This window comes from Microcebus murinus, chromosome 8 (genome assembly GCF_040939455.1).
Source record: "Microcebus murinus isolate Inina chromosome 8, M.murinus_Inina_mat1.0, whole genome shotgun sequence".
In the NCBI taxonomy this organism is placed as follows: Eukaryota; Metazoa; Chordata; class Mammalia; order Primates; family Cheirogaleidae; genus Microcebus; species Microcebus murinus.
This window is the reverse complement of record NC_134111.1, coordinates 40130432-40151376: the sequence shown is the minus strand read 5'-3', so window position 1 is coordinate 40151376 and position 20945 is coordinate 40130432. Positions and strand designations below refer to the sequence as shown.

The window sequence follows — 20945 nt, the reverse complement described above, 5'->3', positions numbered from 1 at the left end:
TTTTCCCTCATCCAGAATCTGAGCTCTTCTTCTAGCAAGTGCCAAGACATAACTTCACTCACTCAAGTACTCAGATACGGGGAAGGTGGGGGGAGAGTGAGGGGGGGACATAGCGTCCTGGGGAAAGGTGGACATAGTCATCGCTGAAGGAAATGAACTGGGACACATGAAAGGGTTTAGAAGCTACATTGAAGGCCGAAAATCATAAATGTGAAAGGGTCTCCAACCAATATAGTAGAAGAGTTTCATCCTGCAGTGCTCGGCTTTCCAGTGACAGGAACAGAGAGAACCCAGGGCTGTATCCATTGCCCTTGGGGACTGTCAGGGTCCCCAGTGAATGACCAGTGACCAGGGGAAGTGAGGGTGCTGATGAGCGTGCGGTCATGTGCTTGACCATGGGGTCCCATCTGGAGAGAAGAAAATGAAACGGGGAAGGGAGTAGCTGGAAGCTCTTGTCATCCTGTGCAGATGCAAAGAGGGGTGAGGGGCTGGAGGCCTCTGTTGTTCATTCACTGCCTGTTGAGCACTATATGCTTTATCTCCTTGGGCTCCTCCACAAGCAGGCCTTGAGACATGTATTAATATTTACTGGAGTACATGTGGTCTATTCGGGAGATGATTCTAGAAAGCACAGCAAGGGCATGGGGAAATGAGTCGGGGAAGGGGAGAAAGCCACCACGGGCAGCTGGGACTCAGTTTCACAGGGGGCCCTCTGAGGGACTGTGCAGAGCTCAGTGGACCTGCCGAGGGGCAGGGAGCTGGGGTGTTTACCACCAACTCCTACCTCTCTCTCATTGACTGAGAGTCACGCTGGGCGTCCATCCCCCGTGCTTCTGGCCGGCCCGACACACTCTCAGGCAGTGACACAGCGAGTGAGTCAAAGTGCATGGGAACCGTGTGCAGGTGAGCGGGCACCGGGTTAGGGGGTGTGAGTAGGGAATCAACGGACTCTGCTACGCACGCCCAGATCAGGAAGATAAAAGCATGAGTAGGATGTGACCATGTCTCCAAGAAGCTGAGAAGCCAGAGACAGATGTAGAAATACAAACAATTGCAAAACAGTACAGTTGGTGTTCTGATAACAGGGAATGAGCAAAGAGCTAAAGGCATGCAGACGAGGGACCGGCCCGGGGAGCTGGAGACTCGCAAAAGGGCGTTTGTTTGCTCGAGGTTAAGTAAGTAGTTGCCATATAGGAAAAAGGAGACAGAGCATTCCTGGGAAAGCACATTTCGTGCAAAGGCACAGAATAACATGTTGGACAACGGTGAAAGTTCAGGGAGCTGAAAGTTCCCATCTGGGCTCTTTGAGATGTAAGGAAAGCGGCCCACTGAAGGTCACTCAGGCAAATGTGGGGCTGCTTGTAATGGTCCCAAGATCTCAAGTGGACCCAAAGACAGGTTCTCTTGTGCAGCCAGGTCTCCTGGGAACTGGGACTGGCCACTGAAATGAAGGAGCTACTTTCTTTGTTTCTCTCTCTGGAGCTGCCTGGGGGTCCCTGCTGGGCTCTCCTTTCTGTTGACTGGTTTCTTCTGCTTTGACTTGCAGGACCTTATATGTGCAGCTCCCACAGCTTCCTGGGAAGCGTCTGTTAATGTCCTAGGAGAGGAATCTCACCCTTCACAGCAGGCTGGCTGGTCCCTGTGCTCTGTCCTTGAATCGAAGGCCTTCCCGTGGCTGATCAGCCATGGTAGGGGCATGAGGCGCACACGGGGATGCTGCCTCGTCAGGGGCTGTGGCTGGGGTAGACCTCCAGAGCAAGGTCACATGCAGGAAGAGAAGCTGTGACACAGGACGCATGGAGAAATGAGGAAGTGAAGAGTTTGGTTAGAGGTGCTCGTGTCTGGAAACAAAGTCTGGTTGAGTAAATTGGGTACTGCTGAGAAGGGTCTCGTGGGCTTGGAAAGGGGAACCAGATAGCACTTTTAAGTTTAGAAATGCTGTGGTCAGTCTGAGACTTGGAGAGGGTAATTCTGGAGGACGGCAAAGAGCCCATTTGGATGGTTAAAGTGGAGCTATTAATAAGTCTGTCCCCAGAGGTAGATTGAGGAAGAGAAAGTTTGATTCAAGAATAGGGGTTAGGCTGGGCGCGGTGGCTCACGCCTGTAATCCTAGCACTCCGGGAGGAGGAGGCAGGAGGATGGTTTGAGCTCAGGAGTTTGAGACCAGACAGAGCAAGAGCGAGACCCCGTCTCTACTAAGAAAATTGAAAGAAATTAGCTGGACAACTAAAAATATATAGAAAAAATTAGCCGAGCATGGCGGCACATGCCTGTAGTCCCAGTTACTCGGGAAGCTGAGGCAGAAGGATCACTTGAGCCCAGGAGTTTGAGGTTGCTGTGAGCTAGGCTGATGCCACAGCACTCTAGCCTGGGAAACAGAGTGAGGCTCTGTCTCAAAAACAAACAAACAAACAAACAAACAACAACAACAAAACAAAAAACGAATAGGGGTTAAAAAGAAGAAAATTAAAAAATAATAAACTTGGTGAAAATTAGGAGATGGGAGAAGTTGTAGAAATGGAGGGGTAGTGGTTATGAAATGGAAATTGCAAGTTTTGGAGATGGATCCATTCTGGGTAGTGACCAGATCCAAGATGTGGTTGTAGGAGTGGTCACCAAAGTGGAGAGCAGGCAAAAGGAAGCCTTTCCAGCAGCTAATGTCAAGGAACCAAATGTCTAGAGGTCAGCTAAAGCTGGAGTAAAGAATTTAGGACTTTTTGTGGGTGAGCCACGATAAAAAGTATATTTTAGGCTGGGGGCAGTGGCTCAGGCCTGTAATCCTAACACTCTGGGATGTGAGGCATAAGGACTACTTGAGGCCAGTTGGAGACCAGCCTGAGCAAGAGTGAGACGCCCGGCTATACAGAAAATAGAAAAATTAGCTGGGCGTGGTGGCGCATGCCTGTAGTCCCAGCTACTTGGGAGGCTGAGGCAGGAGGATTGCTTGAGCCCAAGAGTTTGAGGTTGCAGTGAGATGTGATGACATTACTGAACTGTAGTCCAGGTGACAGAGAAAGACCTGATCTTAAAACACAAAGAAATGAAAACAAAAAAGAAATAAATGCATTTTACACCACAACCCACAGCACAGATGCCCACACACATATAACTGAAACAAAGTTTCAGTTAAAAGTACCCTTATTTACTGTGACATGCTGCTACATGTCATAGGACATGCTGCTCTGTTCCATTCTATCTTGTTTTGTCATGCTGGTCATGACACACTAAATTGATTTTTACAACCGTGAATGGGCCACAGCCTGCAGTGGAGAAGCACAGAGCCGGGGTGTTGGCCATCTGTGTGGAAGTGAAAGGTTTTGGGGTGGCGAGGACAACAGGGAGGCTGCTGGCATCAAAGCCATGGTGAATGTGGGGAAGAGTGGTTCATGGCCGTGGGCCCAAGTGACAAGGGAGGGAAGGGAAAGTGCCATCTGGGAGAGGTTCTGAAAGAGGGTGAGAACTACCACCTGGAGGCAGCAGTGGGGAGGAGCGTGGTTCTGAGACTTTCCATAGTTTCCGTGTCTAATACAAAGGTAGAACCGCCGTCCCTACTGGTCCCGATATTTTCTAACAGTTGGGGAGTGGTTACTCTGTGCTGTTCTATATGCATGAACACACCGAATCCTCATCGCAACGAGGCTGGTAATGTTCATACATACCCTCCTTTTACAGATGAGGAAAGGTTAAGTAATTAGCCTCTACAGGAGCTAGCAGCATGGGGGTTCAAACCAGGCGCTCAGCACTAATGCAGAGGATCCCCGGACAGGCTTGTGAGCCCGCGGCATAGTTCCTTCTATATGCTGCTCGTGATCCGAGCATGCGGTGCGATTTTGCAGCAGGGGGAACACGGGCTAGCCTCTTGCTCTCTGCAACTCCTCCCTCTCCAAACTCCTCCTTCCACAGGGGGGAGCGAATATCTCCATAAAGCAGAAATGTGCAAAGCTATTGTTTTATTTATTGTTCCAGGCAATTCCTGTGTCCTTACGCAATGAGCCATTCTCCTAATCTGGAGATTTGGAATTTAAGTAAAAGCATGATCAGCGGTTGAGCTGTCCTTCCTGGCCATAAATGATGCCGGTTGTTCTGGCTCCATTTCTCCTGCTTCCATCCATGGCCCTCAGCATTTCTCCCACTTCAGACCTTTCTCCTCCCATCTCCTCTGGCTGCTCTTTTCCTGGACAGCCTTCCCAAGTCAGGACAGACTTCCGGTTTTCCTGGTCCTCCTCACTCTTTCTCATTAAGCCTCTAACCTCTTTTCCTATGGTTGGTTGTCACAGTAACTGATAGCACACAATGCAGGTTCAAGCCCATGCCAGTAAAGGTTGAGCCACACAGATAGCTCAGTTGTCCCCTCAGCTCCCCTTCCTTGACCGAACAATTTGCTTGTTTGTATCAGGTTTTCTGAAATGATTTCTTATGTCTTTGTGTTGTCTCATCTGAACTTGTTCCTATGTGGCCAATCCTCATATAATCTATCAAAGTAATATATTTGAGACATTTATAGACCCTTCCTTCCATTTTCCTCCAGAAATTATATTTGAAAGCCTTTTAGGAGATGTTCCAACACATAGCTAGGAACATAAATTATATTTTGAATTGATCAAAGTGAAGAGAAATATTGTTCATCAAAGAAACAAACAAAGAAAAAAAAAAAAAAGAAAAAAAAGAAACAAACAAAAGAGCACCTTATAAATAGTGTACTAAGTCATTTAGGGGAAAAGATGTTGTAAAACCACTCAAGAAAATGGAAAATTATGATTGGAATTACTATAACTTGGGTTCTGTGATACAGAGCTAAACACAAAAGAAAAGAGTTTCCTGTTTTCATGCATGGCCACATGACTTTTTAATTTATGATACTTTCCAGACTACTATAATTTCAAAGAATTGCTAATAAAAAAGTTTTACTATTTCTGTCTTTTGGTATTCTGCTCTTGAGAACTTTTCAATTATGAAAACATAAACAGGAAATTCGAAGTGATTGTTTTAACTGTCAATATTATCTTATTCTGCTGCTCTTTGGTACCATCCGCATTCAGAGTTAAGATCTGCTTTTATTTTATTAACATGTATAAAGTGATCATCGTGACTGAGGTAATCCTTATCAGGGTCTTATGCGGCCAGCACTATTATTTGACCCATTGGGCAGACAGAAAAACCAAGGCAGAGAGTCTTCTAATTTCAAGCCATTCTAACCTAAGAGAAGTCTTTACAGAAGTGCTCTGTCATTTGCTGAAGTCTTTTTTCCAGAGTGTTAACCTTGTTCAAATACGAACAGGGTGGGCTTCACAGGCATATGACTAGTGCCGTTGCCCGGGGCCCTGTGCTCAGAAGGGCCTCCTGCTTAGGGTTTAATGCTCTGCGGTTTGGGTCTTGGGATTCTTAATGATTCCTATGTGTGAATTTGAGTGTTGAGCATAATGGGACAGTGGAGCGCCAGCCAGGGCTTGGAGCCTCAGTTCAAGCTCCGTTCCACCTGGTATCCCCTGTCACCCCCCAGGACGGATTCTCAGATGCCCCCTCCTCACTCCTGCCCCACAATCACTGCTACTTTTGCCCCACACCCAACCAGGTTGCATTGGGGTTGGAGGGCTGGAGGCCTGAGGCCTGGGAGTGGATGCCGTGTGGCATCTCGGGACAGGGCAAGGCAGCTGCTGTCCCCATGGGGCTGGCAGCACCACTGTACCTTCTGTGAGTACTGAGTGGGAACCTACCGTCTATTCCCAATCCAGGTACTGAGTGTGATCCCAGCGTGTGGTGGCCCAGAGGTTGCAATCCCTTGCAGGTGGTTCATGGGAAGGGGAGATTGACTTGACTTCCTGCCTCTGGCCAAGGCCACACATTTTCTTTTTACCCTGGACCCTGCAAATGGCCATCCTGAGTGAGAAGGATGGGGACGGTTACAGGCTGAATTGTGTCCTCCAAACCCCTGCAAATTCCGGTGTTGAAGGCTTAACCCCTACTTCCTCAGGGTGAGACCAATTTGGAGATTAGGGTCTTTACAGAAATGAACAAGTTGAAAGGAGATGATCAGGTACTGCTACCCTACTATGCTTGGTGTGCTCATAAGAATGGAAATTTGGACACAGAAATATGCACAGAGAGATGTGAAGAGACACAGGGAGAAGATGGCCATCTAGAAGCCAAGGAGAGAGGTCTGGAATCAACCCTTCCTTCACAGCCCTTGGAAGGAGCCGACCCTGGCACACCTTGATCTCACACTGCCAGCCTCCAGAACTGTGAGAAAATAAATTTCTGTTGTTTAAGCCACTCAGTTTGTGGGATTTTATTGTAGCCTAGCAAGCAAATACAGGGACTAAAAATACATCTACCATTAAAATTATTTTTTTCTTAAAAAAATTTCTACCTTGCACTTGAGCAAATGTAATTTTTTTTAGATGGGCGTTCTGAAAGCAGTTAAGATGCATAGCTCATTGTAAACACTGAGCATAGCTCAGAGCATAGCTCAGTGTATACACTGTCATAGCTCATTGTAAACACTTTTGTTTTCAGTAATGTCACATCATTTCCAGAGTTGTTTTGGTTGATGGTAGAGTTGCTTTCTGTTTTTGTTTGTTTTGGTGACCAGCCTGTGAATCATTCCTAGCAGGGCCTTAATATTCAGGCATTTGTGAGGGAAGCTTAACAATGTTCTGTCTGATTGTGTCCTGCCATAACTTTTGCTTTGTAACGAGCCTCCCTGGTGACTGAGATGGTGTATTTTCCACATAGTCTATAAGATAATAACAGAGCCATTGCGAAAATGGTTTTTACACCAGCAGTGTCTGCTAGGTACTTTCCAGTTAAACAAAAGCAAAATGATAGGGGACTAGACTAAAAGCTAAGAGGAAGAAAAATGTTTTCAACTCAGTTTAAACATTTTATTGGTAAGACACAGAGGTACAGCAAAGAACCTTGGCAAGAGACAAGATTGTCTGCAAAGGTCAGTTTGCTGAAATGAGGAAGGGAGGGGACAGGAATGGGCAGAGAGTGGCAAGGACAGTCAGAAAAGGTTAACCCCTCTTGGTGCAGGGATTGGTGACAGGCGGTTTGAAGCTGCACAAAGCTGCAGCCCGGCGGAGCTGATTAACCGGGGTTTCATTTTTCCCACATGTGAGAAAGAGTATTGTGTGCCTCGTGGAACTTGGAGCAGCGATTTGGGGAGATTAGAGAGAAAGGGGAAGAGAACACATAAAAAGATTTAGCAAGAGGGGTCCCATGGGCCTGTGGAGGTGGTGAATACCCGGATTCAGAAGCTGCCAGAGAATAAAGAAGGCTCAGAGTCAAGGACGATGCCAGGATAGGGGAAGGGAAGGAAGTTCTGAGATAGGATGAGAAGATTTTTAAAAATATGCTTAGGTCACTTTTTAGTTGATTAACAGAAAACAAGTCACAGGAAGCGAAAGATTTCAGATTGTTGAGGCCCACTGTAACTCAGATAATTTGAGGAAAAACACACATTTCCATCCAGAGAGGAGTAGGAAGGGTTGGCATATTTTTCACTTTGTTCTGTGGATCTGTTCTTTCAAGAACTATGCACAAGCCGCTTGCTGCAAGCATGAGAAATTCCTCACTTATTGGTTTGGAAAGTTGTATTCAGAATCCAGATTTTCTGCATCACTCAGCCATGAACAGGACTTGATTCAGCAGCTTACAATGTCCCTTCCTGCAACAGAGTAATCTTAGGAATGCAATCAGCTTTGAATTCATTGTTCACTAGACAAGCTAGGCACAGATAAAACCAAATTTGTGCCGCTGGAAAGGTTGATACATCTCAGGAGAGAGCCTGCTCACCTTCAGATGGATTACAGAGCAGAAATGCCCTCCCTCCTCACTTCCTTCTAGACCATGTACCTGCTGAGACTCAAATACTGTCAGTGCAGCAAGGAAATGCACAGATTCAAGAGATGGTGGTGGTCAGGAAGTGCGTGAGCCCAACTCGTTGTGTGGGTGGATGGAGTGGAAGAGATTTCAAACCCAAGGGACTGGGGTAGGAGATTGAAATTGGATTGCAGCTTGCAAGCTGTGGCTTCCTAATAGCTTGTCTTAAACATTGCACTTGACGTGAACTGTGCACTTGAACTTTTCCTTCTTGTTCTCTTAACATGGAGCAGTGCAGAGGCCAACTTTATGTGTGTAGTTGGATCAGGTGAACACCATTATGGTGCAATTTATTGAATACCAGCAAGTCCTTTGCTTGCCAAAAATGCCGCTGCAAAAAGAGTATTTCTTTAGGAATTGTTTTATTGTTTGTTTCCAGTACTTTTTGTTACAAATGCAGAAACTTCAACGAGGCTTAACAGTTCAAACTTATTCACTTAACACTTCAAACCTTTATTCAGCCAGTTGTAAGAGGAGAGCTGTCCAAAGCAAAAGGGAACCCCAAAAGGCAGGTAGAGGTGACCAGAATGGGTGCTAAGAGCCAAGTGGAGAGTCCTCAGGAGGAACTTCCTACAGGCATCTCCAGAACCCCCAAGCTTTAGACTCCATCCTCTTGGCAAAGTAGGGACTGGCAGGTGCTGACAGCCATTTGAATACCTGAAGCCAGAAAAACAGTCATTGCAACTACCTTCTCCAGAATCCTCACATACCATACGTCATCTAATTCTGTCATTTCTCCACCATTTGAAATTTCTCTCTATTGACTAGAGTCTAACTCTAACTATTCCCTCTTTTCCTTTCACATCACCATTGAATTGACACCTTCAGTCTCCCCTACTGGATCTTAGCAATGGTCTCCAGACTGATCTTCAAGTTCATTCATGTCCTGTCTTGTACCACCTAATCTAGAACTCTACCAGGGCAGGAGCTTGTCTTCATTTGTCTCAGCACCTAAAACATTGCTGAGTACACAGTAGGCATTTGATAAACGGTTTTTTGTGTTTTTTTGAGTGATACACCTCCCCAACTCATCTTCTATACCACAGTTTTGTCATGTTTTCCCTTGTTCCAAAAGTTCCCTTTCATCTGAGGAATAATATGCAAATTTTGAATAAAATTTAAGGTCTTTATAAAATGACCCCAAACTAACTCTTTCCAACTTCATATTCTACTGCCGTTAAAATCTTTTATATATTAAATATCTAGGCTGTCTTCACGGCCAATTCCCAGATGATTATTTTCATCATCTCTGAGCTTTGGCAATATTCTCTGCCCTGTACTCATTATGTATGTATATACACACCCCCTCCTCCCCTCTCCCATCTGCCCAATGCCCAATAAATGTTATTCCTATATGTGCACTTTAGGTGTTGATCAGCAAAACCAATTTGCTGGTGAGTACATGTGGTGCTTATTTCTCCATTCTTAGGATACTTCACTTAGTAGAATGGGTTCTAGCTCTAGCCAGGAAAATATAAGATGTGCTATATCACCATTGTTTCTTAAAGCTGAATAGTACTCTATGGTATACATATACCACATTTTATTAATCCACTCATGTATTGATGGGCACTTGGGTTGTTTCCACATCTTTGCAATTGTAAATTGTGCTGCTATAAACATTCGAGTGCAGGTGTCTTTTTTACTTGGATGTGAGGGTGATCTGTCTGCGACACCTGTCACTCCATTGATCACTAGGGTTGATTCGGCTGATCTGGCTGACTAGGTGGGTGTCCCCTTCCTCCCTCACCACTCCATGTGCATCCGGCCCAAAGCCCCTCCCTCAGTTGCAGAGGATGACCTTCCCCGCTAGAGGGGGATCAGTCTTTGGTCAAGGGTATACGAGTAGCTGCACTCCCCTGCTAGAACCTCCAAACAAGCTCCTAAGGGCTTATTTTAAATGCAATTATGTTTTCTTTGGAACTGATGGAACTCCCTTCTTTTCACTAGCTAGGCAAATGCTCATGATTCCAGAACAAATAGATACAGTTTCAAAGGACAGATATTTAGACAAATAATTCCTCTATCTTTTTTTTTTCATTTCAAAATATTAAGGGGTTACAAATGTTTTAGGTTACATGGATAGTTTTTGTAATGCTTGAGTCCTGGCTATAGGTGTGCCCATCACCCAAATAGTGTCCATTGTACTAATTATGTTGGTTGGTTTATTCACCTCCCCTCCTGCCCCTACCCCCTGGTTGCTTTCTACTGAGTTTTACTTCCCTCTGCACTCATGTGTGCTCACCAGTTAATTCCAATTTAATAGTGAGTACATGTGGTGTTTGTTTTTCCATTCTTGAGATACTTCACTTAGCAGAATGGTCTCCAGTTCCATCCAGATTGTTGCAAAAGGTATTAATTCATCTTTTTTTTCTCTTTTTATACATTTAAGTACGATAAGAAAAAAAATCACCTTTTTATGGGTGAGTAGTACTCCATGGTCTACATATATCACATTTTATTAATATTAATCCACTCATGAATTGATAGGCACTTGGGTTGATTCTGCATCTTTGCAATTGTGAAATGTGCTGCAATAAACATTTGAGTGCAGGTGTCTTTTTGATAAAGTGACTTCTTTTCCTTTGGGTAAATACCCAGTAGTGGAATTACTGGATTGAATGGTAGGTCTACTTTTATTTAATAGTACTTTGAGGAATCTCCATACTGTTTTCCATAGAGATTGTACTAATTTGCAGTCCCACCAACAGTGTGTAAGAGTTCCTTTCTGTCTGCATTCATGCCAGCATCTATTGTTTTTGGACTTTTTAATAAAAGCCATTCTGACTGGTAAGGTGGTATCTTACTGTGGTTTTAATTTGTATTTACCCGAGGATTAGTGATGTTGAACATTTTTTCACATGTTTATTGGCCATTTGTCTATCTTCTTTTGTTTCTGAGACACAGTCTCATTCTTTTTCCCCGGCTAGTGTGACTTGGCATCAGCCTAGCTCACAGCAACCTCAAACTCTTGGGCTCAAGCTATCCTACTACCTCAGCCTCCCAAGTAGCTGGGACTACAAGCACACACCACCATGCCTGGCTAATTTTTTCTATATATTTTTAGTTGGCCAGCTAATTTCCTTCTATTTTTAGTAGAGACGGGGTCTCACTCTTGCTCAGGCTGGCCTCGAACTCCTGAGCTCAAATGATCCACCCGCTTTGGCCTCCCAGAGTGCTAGGATTATAGGCATGAGCCATCACACCAAGTCTTGTCTATCTTCTTTTGAGAAGTTTCTGTTCATATATTTTGCCCACTTTTTAATAGGGTTGTTTGTTTTTTCCTTGCTGATTTGTTTGAGTCCTTTGTTGAGCCCTTTATCAGATGGGTAGCTTGCAAATATTATCTTCCATTCTGTAGGTTGTCCATTTGCTCTGTTGATTGTTTCCTTAGCTGTACAGTAGCTTTTTAGTTTAATCAAACCCTGTTTATTAATTTTTGTCGTTGCAATGATTGCCATTATGGTCTTTTTCATAAACTCTTTGCTGATATTTAGGAGAGTTTTTCCTGTATTCTCCTTTAGAATTTTTATTCCTCTCTCTATCTTTAGCATCTTACACAGTGCCTACCACATAGCTGGCACCCAATGAATGCTTGTTGAATGAGTGAATGAATGTTCCACATGCAGTCATGAAAGAAATGCCCTAAAGTTAAGTCCAATAGTCAATCAAGGAAACAGTCTCCTCTCACACTTTAGAGGAGTATATGTTATCTTATGGGGCCAAAGAGTGGGTCTGAAATGATCTCCCAAAAGGAACTCAGAAGTAAAAAGCAGAACCACTGTCTTCCGTGGATTTAAGTTTATTTAAAAAATAAATAAATAAATTAGCTTATAAGTTACTTCCAGTAAATCAGTCCTTTTTCTCCTCCTAAACTTATAATTATGAAGGGAGGTATAATAACATTTTCTTGCGAAGAGATTTAGTAATTCTGGCAGTACTTCATTAATCACTTAATCAGTGTTCAAGCAGAACTGATGTCCTTGACATATATAATCAATCTTGATTCCTCCCACATTTGATTTTCATCTTTTTTGAAATCCAACAACTATACACATTAAGGCTTATTGTCACATTATAGTTTTGTTAGAGACATTATATGCATGTAATAACAATCAGAATATTGATACCTACTTTAAAATTCCTCACAGTATATTTGAAAACAATTGTTTTCTCTTCAGGGAATTTATGGAGATTAATAGTGCTAGGATCAGATTCTATTACAACTTAACGGGAAAATGGGCTTGGGTCATTGTTTTAGCTTACCATATTTGGAGGTAGCATGTTTATTGTTATTGGTGAGCCACAGCTACCACAGCTACTTGTTTATGGTGCATTCTGAAGAACTTTGCAAAGCTATATCCAAAAGGCAGCTGGCATGGAAATGTAATAGCATCCCAAAATTCAGCAGCATGGGATTAAGCATGACTAATATCTTTTGTTTTGGAAAGATATTTTTATTATCACTGGTGTGACTACGGAAGTTCTAATTCTGCCCCTCTTTTTCTCTTAACACTTAATAATTTAGAATTTTAAAAACATAATTTATTCACCTGAAATGCTAGGTGTATAATTTCCATGTTCATAGTCTTATTCACAGACTATCCATTTCCCATCAACACACTGTTTGTCAACGTCATGAATTTTTCTCTTTCTTATCAAAAAAACTGCAGTATAGACTTTCCAGGTAGGTAATATAGAAGGTCAACAGAAGAAAACTCTTAATTCATATTTGCACGTGTTTGAACAAATGAGGCAAGGATTTTGTTATCTGGTTGTTTGGAGAGTATTTTTTCTCCATGAAAGGTGATAGCATAATGTCTCAGGATTGTTTTTTAAAAAGTCTGCACCCACTGTGTGCTGCAGAAACTAAAGTAAAAATAAGCTTCCGTACTAATGATGGAGAAGAAGTCTTTGAGGGATGCTGAGATTAGCACTCTGTAGCATTCAGCCAGGTCTATAGCCGGATCTATAGAAGGAGAATCAGGAAGTCAGAGGAATAATGACAGTGACAACTCACATTTACTGAAGTTGTCCCTCTTCCATGGTGGTATATGGTGTGTTTTGCATGGGTTGTTTAGTGGAATATCCTTAATATCCATGTGAGTTCAGTACCATACACATTCCCAGATCAAAGAGGAAAGATGAGGCTCACAGAGAGATCAAGCAATCTGCCCAAGGTCACACAGCTGGTCTGTGGCAGGACAGCCTGATTCCAGAGCTCTCAGCCACTACCCAGGTAGTCCACACACCTGGTCTTAGGTGAATAAACTGAGACCCAGTCAGTATGTTGCAAGCTGGATATATTTCAACGTACGTATTAGGTAGAAGCTGAACTACAGAACCATTTTAGTAAAATAATTATCCTTCAATAAAAAATTAATGGAACTCCAGGCTAGCTAGAAAGTAATTAGTAGGTTACAACAGAAATTAAGGTTAACATTCTACCCAGGCATGAAAAGGTGAAAAGGAGAGTTGGAGAGAAGGTTAATTATCAGAGTCCATATCACATTGGCAAGAGGTGGATTTGATTTTGAATGACTATTACTAATAACCATACAGACATGGCCTTCATTAGGAAAACAAATTTCCTGATCTAAATGAAATCTCCCTAAAACCATTCGTTTTCCCCACCCCCGCCCTTCTCTTTTGCTCTGATGTATGGTGATCAAAGCAATTCTCTGACAACCAAGTCAACTCCTCAACTACATGACTATAGGAAAAGATATCAATTATTAAATGAGGTATAGCTTTCATTAATACATTGACAATCTTTTTAAATAGTGTCTTAAGTGATTCTGGTTACTGTAAATCAGTTCTCCTTGGCCTAATTAATGTTGGAGAAACCGAAAGAACTTTTACCAAAATGAAACATTGTTCCCTTGCACAATGCATGCAGTGGCTCGTCCTGCGTCACTGCAAACCTGCCGAAGCCTCTGCCTGTCCCTCTTCTGCCCCGGCTATATGACACGACTGGCCCTAAACCCCAGCCATGTCAAGGAGCCGTGATAATGTCCCTATAGAGCTTTGAAGAATAGACAGGAAGTAAACTATAAGAGGAGAGTCCAGCTAATGGCAGAACAAAAGAGACCTTGGACCTGACCAGACATTTCGAGCTGAGGTAACTTCTGGAACCGTAGGCCCAAGCAGCGGCTGCCAGTGTGTTTGATCAGCGTCAAGCACTTACTGAACTTCTATGGTGTGCTCAGTACGCTCTGTGTTTACACCAAAGATATGAGGTGTGATTTCCATCTTTAAAACCCCGTGAGAACAAGTTCATAATTGTGTCTAATAGGTGACTTGGGCCAGGAACTCGAGGTAAATCAGGTAGCAGGCAGGTGGCTAATGCGTATTCCCTGGCTGGGGCATGCCAGCTTTTCCACAGGAAACTCAGCCACATCCCTTCTTCTGGCTCTAGGGGGAAGAGCTCAGGGGCGTGGCACAATATTTGTGTGATAGCACAAAACGTGCTGTTACCAATCCTCACTCTCTGTCCAGCTGTGGAGCATCCTCTCTGTCGGTACTAGGCCCGAGTGGAGTGGCAGGTAGCCCCTGCTCCCGTGTGGCCAGTGGCGTCTTAGATCAGAGGTCTCCCGTTAGCGCCAGTAAGGCCTTTTATGCCTCCCAAAACTCTTCTGTTTTGTGTGAATAAATCCACCTTCAGGTGGATCCCCCCACCCTCAACTCCAGATCTGTTGGAAATGGCTGGCGGCCGTGACGTATCTCAGCTGAGACATACACACTGGGCTCCTTCTGACGCTGGATAATTACATGTGCGATTTCATGCCACATCTTTTATTTTTTCTGCTTCAGAAAAAGGAATGTTCATTATCCAAAGTGAGAGTCTCAAGAAATGCATTCAGGCCGGTGAATCTGCACTGACCCTGGAGAACTGCAAGCAGCCCAACAGGCACATGCTGTGGAAATGGGTCTCACACCACCACCTCTTCAACGTAGGAGGCAGCGGTTGCCTGGGCCTGAATTTGTCAAATCCGGAGCAGCCGTTAAGCTTGTATGAGTGTGATTCCACCCACGTTTCCTTGGGGTGGCGCTGTAACAGGAAGATGATCACGGGCCCGCTGCGGTACATGGTCCAGGTGAAGCACGGCAACACGGTGGTGGCCTCGGGGAAGTATCTTCATAAGTGGATTTCCTATATGTCAGGTGACGGAGACATATGCGAATATCTGCACAAAGGTAAAAGTCATTTCAATCAAAGTACTCGCAGAATGGTATATTTAAAAAAGTTTGCCCATAAGTAAAGATTTGTAAAGCACTACGTGAAAGAAGTACACAAAGCCTGCAACATCAGGGACTTCTCGTGAATACATTTTAGTTGCTTACGAAGAAAGGGTTGCTAGAGTCTCAGAGTGGACATACTAAATTCTGCTAAAGAAGCAGAACTGCTCAGAATTTAAAGGTACTGGGAGAAAAAACATTTAACTTTGGGAGTCAACTGAAAAAAGCAGAAAGTACAAGTGGACAGGAGGGAGAGAGAAAAAGAAGGGGGAAGGAAAAGATCTTTGAAGTGAAGACTTTTGTCAGGACAAATATGATAACCTTTCCTCCCACATTTTCTCGTATTATAGGAACTCAGACCCCCCCACACACCCGTTGGAGGTGTGTCTGTGGGGCCCCTCAAATCCCTCCCGATGCCTGGTTGGCATCCATGTGATGGTCATGTCACAAGGCACTTGAAGATAGATGACAGACTATCATCGGGCATCATTTGATGTGTGGCAAGCATGGTAGTTGGGAAGCATGGCTTATAGAGAGACTTTAGTTTTTCATAGTTCTTTTATTTATGCCATTTTTAAAAAGAAAAAAATAGTAAAAATAAAGAAAATCTCATAGTTAAATCCTGAAACCTCAAACCTGTCCCTCAAGGTTTGTTTGGTAGCTGTCTTCATCCATCCATCCATCCATCCATCCATCCATCCACCCATCCATCCACCCATCCATCCACCCATCCATCCATTTGTCCATCACACAGTTGTTGGGCACTGACTGCTCATCAGGCACAGTGCTAAGCACCTGGTTTACAAAGGCCAGCAAGATAGATGTAGTCCCCTCCTTGTGCTGCTCTGTAGAAGTATGTCCTAATGAGAGCATAGCCTCCTAAGAACTCTATAGCACTTTTAGGAAGCAGAGCAAGCAACTCCTGAGGTTCAAGGTAGAACTTTATCCTGTGGCTAGAAGAAATGAGTAACAAGAGAGCCAAGAGCAAGATATTTTTGGTACTTACTATAAGAAAGCAAGTGCTGCACACCAGTACTCCGAACAATCTACAGATCTAAGGAAGAACTTGATATTTTCCTTTAACTTTTTAGCCATATACCCATGCTCACTGTGCACACAGGGGAAGAGTAGAGTAGAGAGGCCAAGGTCACAGCCCTCGGTGAGCTGACATTCCAGCACCTCCCTGGCTCCTCTCCTGTCTGGCCTCCTTGCTCTTCCTCATTCACCCCACAATGCTTGTCTCTGGTCTTTTACACTTGCTGTTCCTTCCACTGGACAATGCTTTTCCAAAGACTTGCACCCTTGTTTCACCCAGTGATTCAGACACACCTTACATTGCCCCCCCCCATCCAAAGCAGTGCCCTCCACCCCATCAGACACACTCACACACAGCTTCTCTGTTTTCTTGTCCTATTTTATTTTTTTTTCTTCATGGGCACTTATCACTTATCACTTCATGGGTACTTATCACCAGCTGAAATTGTATTACACATTTGTTTGCATATTTGCTTTCTCTGTCTTTTCCTCATGAGAATAGAAGTCCCATGTGATGAAACTTTTGCTGGTTTGTTCACTGCTGTGCACCCAGTGCTGGGCACATTACATGCTCAATAAATATTTATCAAATGAACAAATTAATAAATGCCTATGAAACTATTGATCGTTAGATGCTGATGGCTGATATATTTGGGGACTGGGAGATATTTTGAAGTAAAATCTCCATTAAATTTTCCTTCTCATGCATTCATAAACGTGAACATTGCTGGAACAGCTCACCGTTGTAAAGGACCAGGTAGAGAGGTGTATAAGCAAACCATGTCTCAGCACTTGCTCTGCGCCCAGCACTCAGCCTAGCACTTCCACTGGCATGAGGCAGTGAGGACCTCAGGGCTCACTCTGGTATAGCGAGTACCTGCCCCTACGAGGGTTTCAGTTGACAATGCACTAAATATGTGGCAGTGTTCAAGGTAAAGCTGACGTTATACTTAACTGACTGTGTAAATTTCTTTCTCCTAGATTTGCACACAATCAAAGGGAACGCCCACGGGATGCCATGTGTGTTTCCCTTCCAGTATAACCACCAGTGGCATCACGAATGTACCCGGGAAGGCCGGGAGGACAACTCACTGTGGTGTGCCACGACGAGCCGATATGAAAGAGATGAAAAGTGGGGATTTTGCCCAGATCCCAGTAAGAATAAATATAGTCTTCTCCATATGTCATGAATGAATCAAATATGATGAGAAACTTATCTGTATCTAAAGAAAAGCAGTGGGGTTGATATACTGAAGTCTGAATAAGCACTCTGATGCTATTAATCCAGATTTTGATTTGGGGTTTGTTTTTGCTTTGAAAAGACAATTCTGATGTATATTCTGTTTCTCTTTACATTCTAAAGACGTTAATTAGCCATTCTTCATTAAGCTCAGTGCACAAGGATGCTTTAACCGGAATCAAATTATAATACTCTGTGATCTCATTAATCCCAGCTTCCCGGCAGGATACTTAAAAAAAAAAAGAAACTGATTGCATATAAAGCCCAGTTATCCTTTCAATCCACCGTCTCTTATGAGCTGCCTTAATTTCTCTACATGCGGGCTGCTTGTCTTGCCCATTGTCAAGTCCAGGCATCAGCTGGCCCCTTGATGGTCTTTCTAAAATCACAGTTGCCCTCATCATTTCTTGACAGTGGCTTTTCATCTTGACTCCCTTTCCTTACTACTCACTTTCTAGCTATAACCTCAAAATCTTTTTCTCTTCTTATCTTGATTTCCAAGGTCCAGTGACAGCTGCAATGTTTTAACTTTTTTCAGTTAGTGCTATTTTATTTTATTTTTATTTAGCTAAATAAAGTTTCCAATTGGTCCTAAGTATTGGGGAATATTTACATATACCTTCTACTTTCTATATTCAGTTTCCATCACCTTGGTTTCTGCAAATCAGAGAGTATAGTTTTTACAATCTCTTCATCTTCCATGCCTACCTCCCCTCCACATGCATAATAAAATGCAACAAATAAATTTGATACAGAAGCAAATGGAAGAGACTAACTCCAGAGAATCTGATTTATAAATTATCTGTAGAATTGTTTTCTAATCCAAGACCTGGTATGACTTAGTAAACAAGAAAGAGTAAAGGCTTTGAAGTCAGACAGGTCAAGATCGGAGTGCTGCTCCCTCCCAGCAATGAGATTTTGGGAAAGTGTTTCCATCTCTTTGGACCTCAGTTTCCTCAGCCTATTCCTCAGCAGTTTCCTGCTATTCCTAGATAATAGCAGTCCCTGTTAGGGTTATTGTGCAGATTCAATTAAGTGAGGCATCCAAGGCAATTTTCATAGTACCTGGCACACAGTAAGCACTCACAAGGGTCAGCTACTGCCACTACCACCACGATCATCATCATCATCATCATCAAACCCAATTTATGAGCTTCCACTTCTGAATCAATGATCCCTCCTCTTTATGTCAGCCAGCAAGCCCTAAGCTAGGCGTGGTGGTGAATACCAAGAGTTTTAGGATTTGAGATCCTCACTTCAAAGAACTTGGCATCTACACGGAGGAAAGGACAGACAGGTTTGCTCTATGTCAGAAAATGCAGACTATATTTGATATGCTGCTGTAGAATCACCTGGGAGATAGATAAATATGCATAGCCTGGAACCCAAGCATCTGCATTTTTGACAAGTGCCCTAGGTAATCTTGATGCAGATAATTCTTCATCAAACAATTCACAATATGCAACATACATCTATATGCATGGGGTGATACTAAGACATTTAACAACCAATATGGTACAGGCTATTGAGCAATCCAAGTGGAGACCTTATTGTGGGGGTTGGGAGTTCCAGTGGCCCACTGCTGTTTTTAACCCCTTAGCTGCTAGAATGTGAGGAAGGGAAGGTGCAGGGAAGGCTGGGGCAGCAGGTGGCACCAGAGGAGCTCAGCTACTGGTTGACTATTCACCAAGCAGCATGAAAGCATTTTCCTTAATACCTGTCAGATCACCAGCCTTCCCTATCTGAATCTGAACATTTGTGTGCAGGTGAATATGCATGTAATCCCTATTTTCCTTGGATTCCTGAACCAGATGTCATATTAATACTATTTGCATCATCTCTTCTCTTTCCATATCCATCTCTAATAGATGTCATTATTAAAACAAAATAAATGAGCCAGTACTAATAAAATTAACACATATTTTACATGGTTCTAATAATACTAGGGACTTTTTTTAAACTACAGCATTCTCCTTAAGATTCTGAGAAAAGCCCTGTCACCATCCTCTGTCACTTGTAGCCAATTATAGTTTCTCTGGTGGAAGCCTGGGTTCGTGGTGGCAGCGCTTTTCAGTCCCAAGACTATCTATTTGTTCAGCTTCCTACAGCTCAGAAGCTTCCTCTGCTTGACAGCCTGCCAGATTCCAGCTCTCCTGACCTTTACCACAACCAGTGGAGAGCACATTTATTTGCACAGTGCTAAATTACAGTTCCAGTTTTCTTCCTTTGTTGTTACTTTTGGTTGCTGGTGGCCAACATAACTCAAAATGATGTGTCAGAGACTGAAATCTGAGCAAGCTGATAGCTCTTTCCATGGTGTCAACAAGTGGATAGGACGGAGAGGAGTGAATGGAATAAAGGAGAGGTTTGTGCTTCTGTATCTCTTCTTTCTTACATGGAAGTTTTTGAATATCTCAATGTAAAATGATGCTGCCTTTTTGAAAAGAAAAAAGTTCATTATAAGTGAGGAGAATTTAAATTTAGTACTAATAAACACATACACAAACACACTAGCAGAGAAAGATGTGATAAGTCATCTTCAGAAATAAAGATATACAGGGATCTCTCTTCCCTGGACCATGGGAAGTCTTTCTTGATTTGTGTGTCTTACCAAGAAAGGAGAGTCAAAGTTAGTTTGAGATATTTTTAGGATATCAACTTCTAAAATGATCTGATTGCCCTTGAACCTTATATAATTGACATAATTTTGGTCAGTGACTTGAATGACATAACAGAGCAAATTGGTACCAATATGTGTACGATTGCCAACCTCACCTGAGCCCTCAACATAGATCAGCAAAGCTGTATGTCTCTCTGTCATGTGATTTCTCATGCCCCACAGTGACCATTCCAACCTCTCTATTTTCCTCTAATTTCTAACCCTGCCTTCCATTCTCCTTCCTCATTCTTATCAGAGGACCTCAATTCCTACCTCATAATGACAAAAGAATCCATGGGGCAAGGGGAGTTTTGACAACTTCCTGCTCCCTAACCTTTCAGGCTACCTGGGTCTGTACCCATCTTTTTACCTCCCTCCTGTACAAGAGGATGACGTTTCTCCTCCTACCTAGAGCAAATCTCTCCATCTGGGCTCTGGAGCCTCCTGTCCAACCTTTTCCAACTTGTACCTCAGTGGCTCTCAGAATATCTCAGTGGCTGTCAGAGTGTGGTTCCCATTCCAGCAGCATAAGAATTCCCTATGAGCTTGCTAGAAATGCAATTTATCAATCACACCCAAGACCACTATATCAGAAATTCTAGAAGCACAGCCCAACAATCTGTGTTTTAACAAAGCTTCTAGGTGATTACAGTGAATACTCCCACTCTACTGGGTCATTACCATTAGCAGTTAAGCCTATTCAAATGCAGCCTGAGGGATGGATAGATGTTATCAAGATGGAAAGTGGTGGCGTGAGATACCCATACAGAGGTGCATTGTGCAGCCATGTGCCAAGGATGGGGGGCTGGGGGAAGGCAGTGGTCAGCACTGGATGCAGGCAATAAAGAGGCTAGATTGTTTGAATAGAACTAAAAATAATAATGAAACCAA

The 20945-nt window shown here is 43.3% G+C and overlaps 1 protein-coding gene across 1 annotated transcript in view; it reads left to right on the top strand.

Annotated features, from left to right (window-relative positions):
• The window catches only part of PLA2R1 (phospholipase A2 receptor 1), a 115908-nt gene that overhangs the window by 2792 nt on the left and 92171 nt on the right, over positions 1-20945 (top strand). The window contains 2 exon segments of the mRNA XM_012745275.3: positions 14695-15078; positions 17137-17310. Coding sequence (XP_012600729.2) covers positions 14695-15078; positions 17137-17310 — 558 coding nt within the window.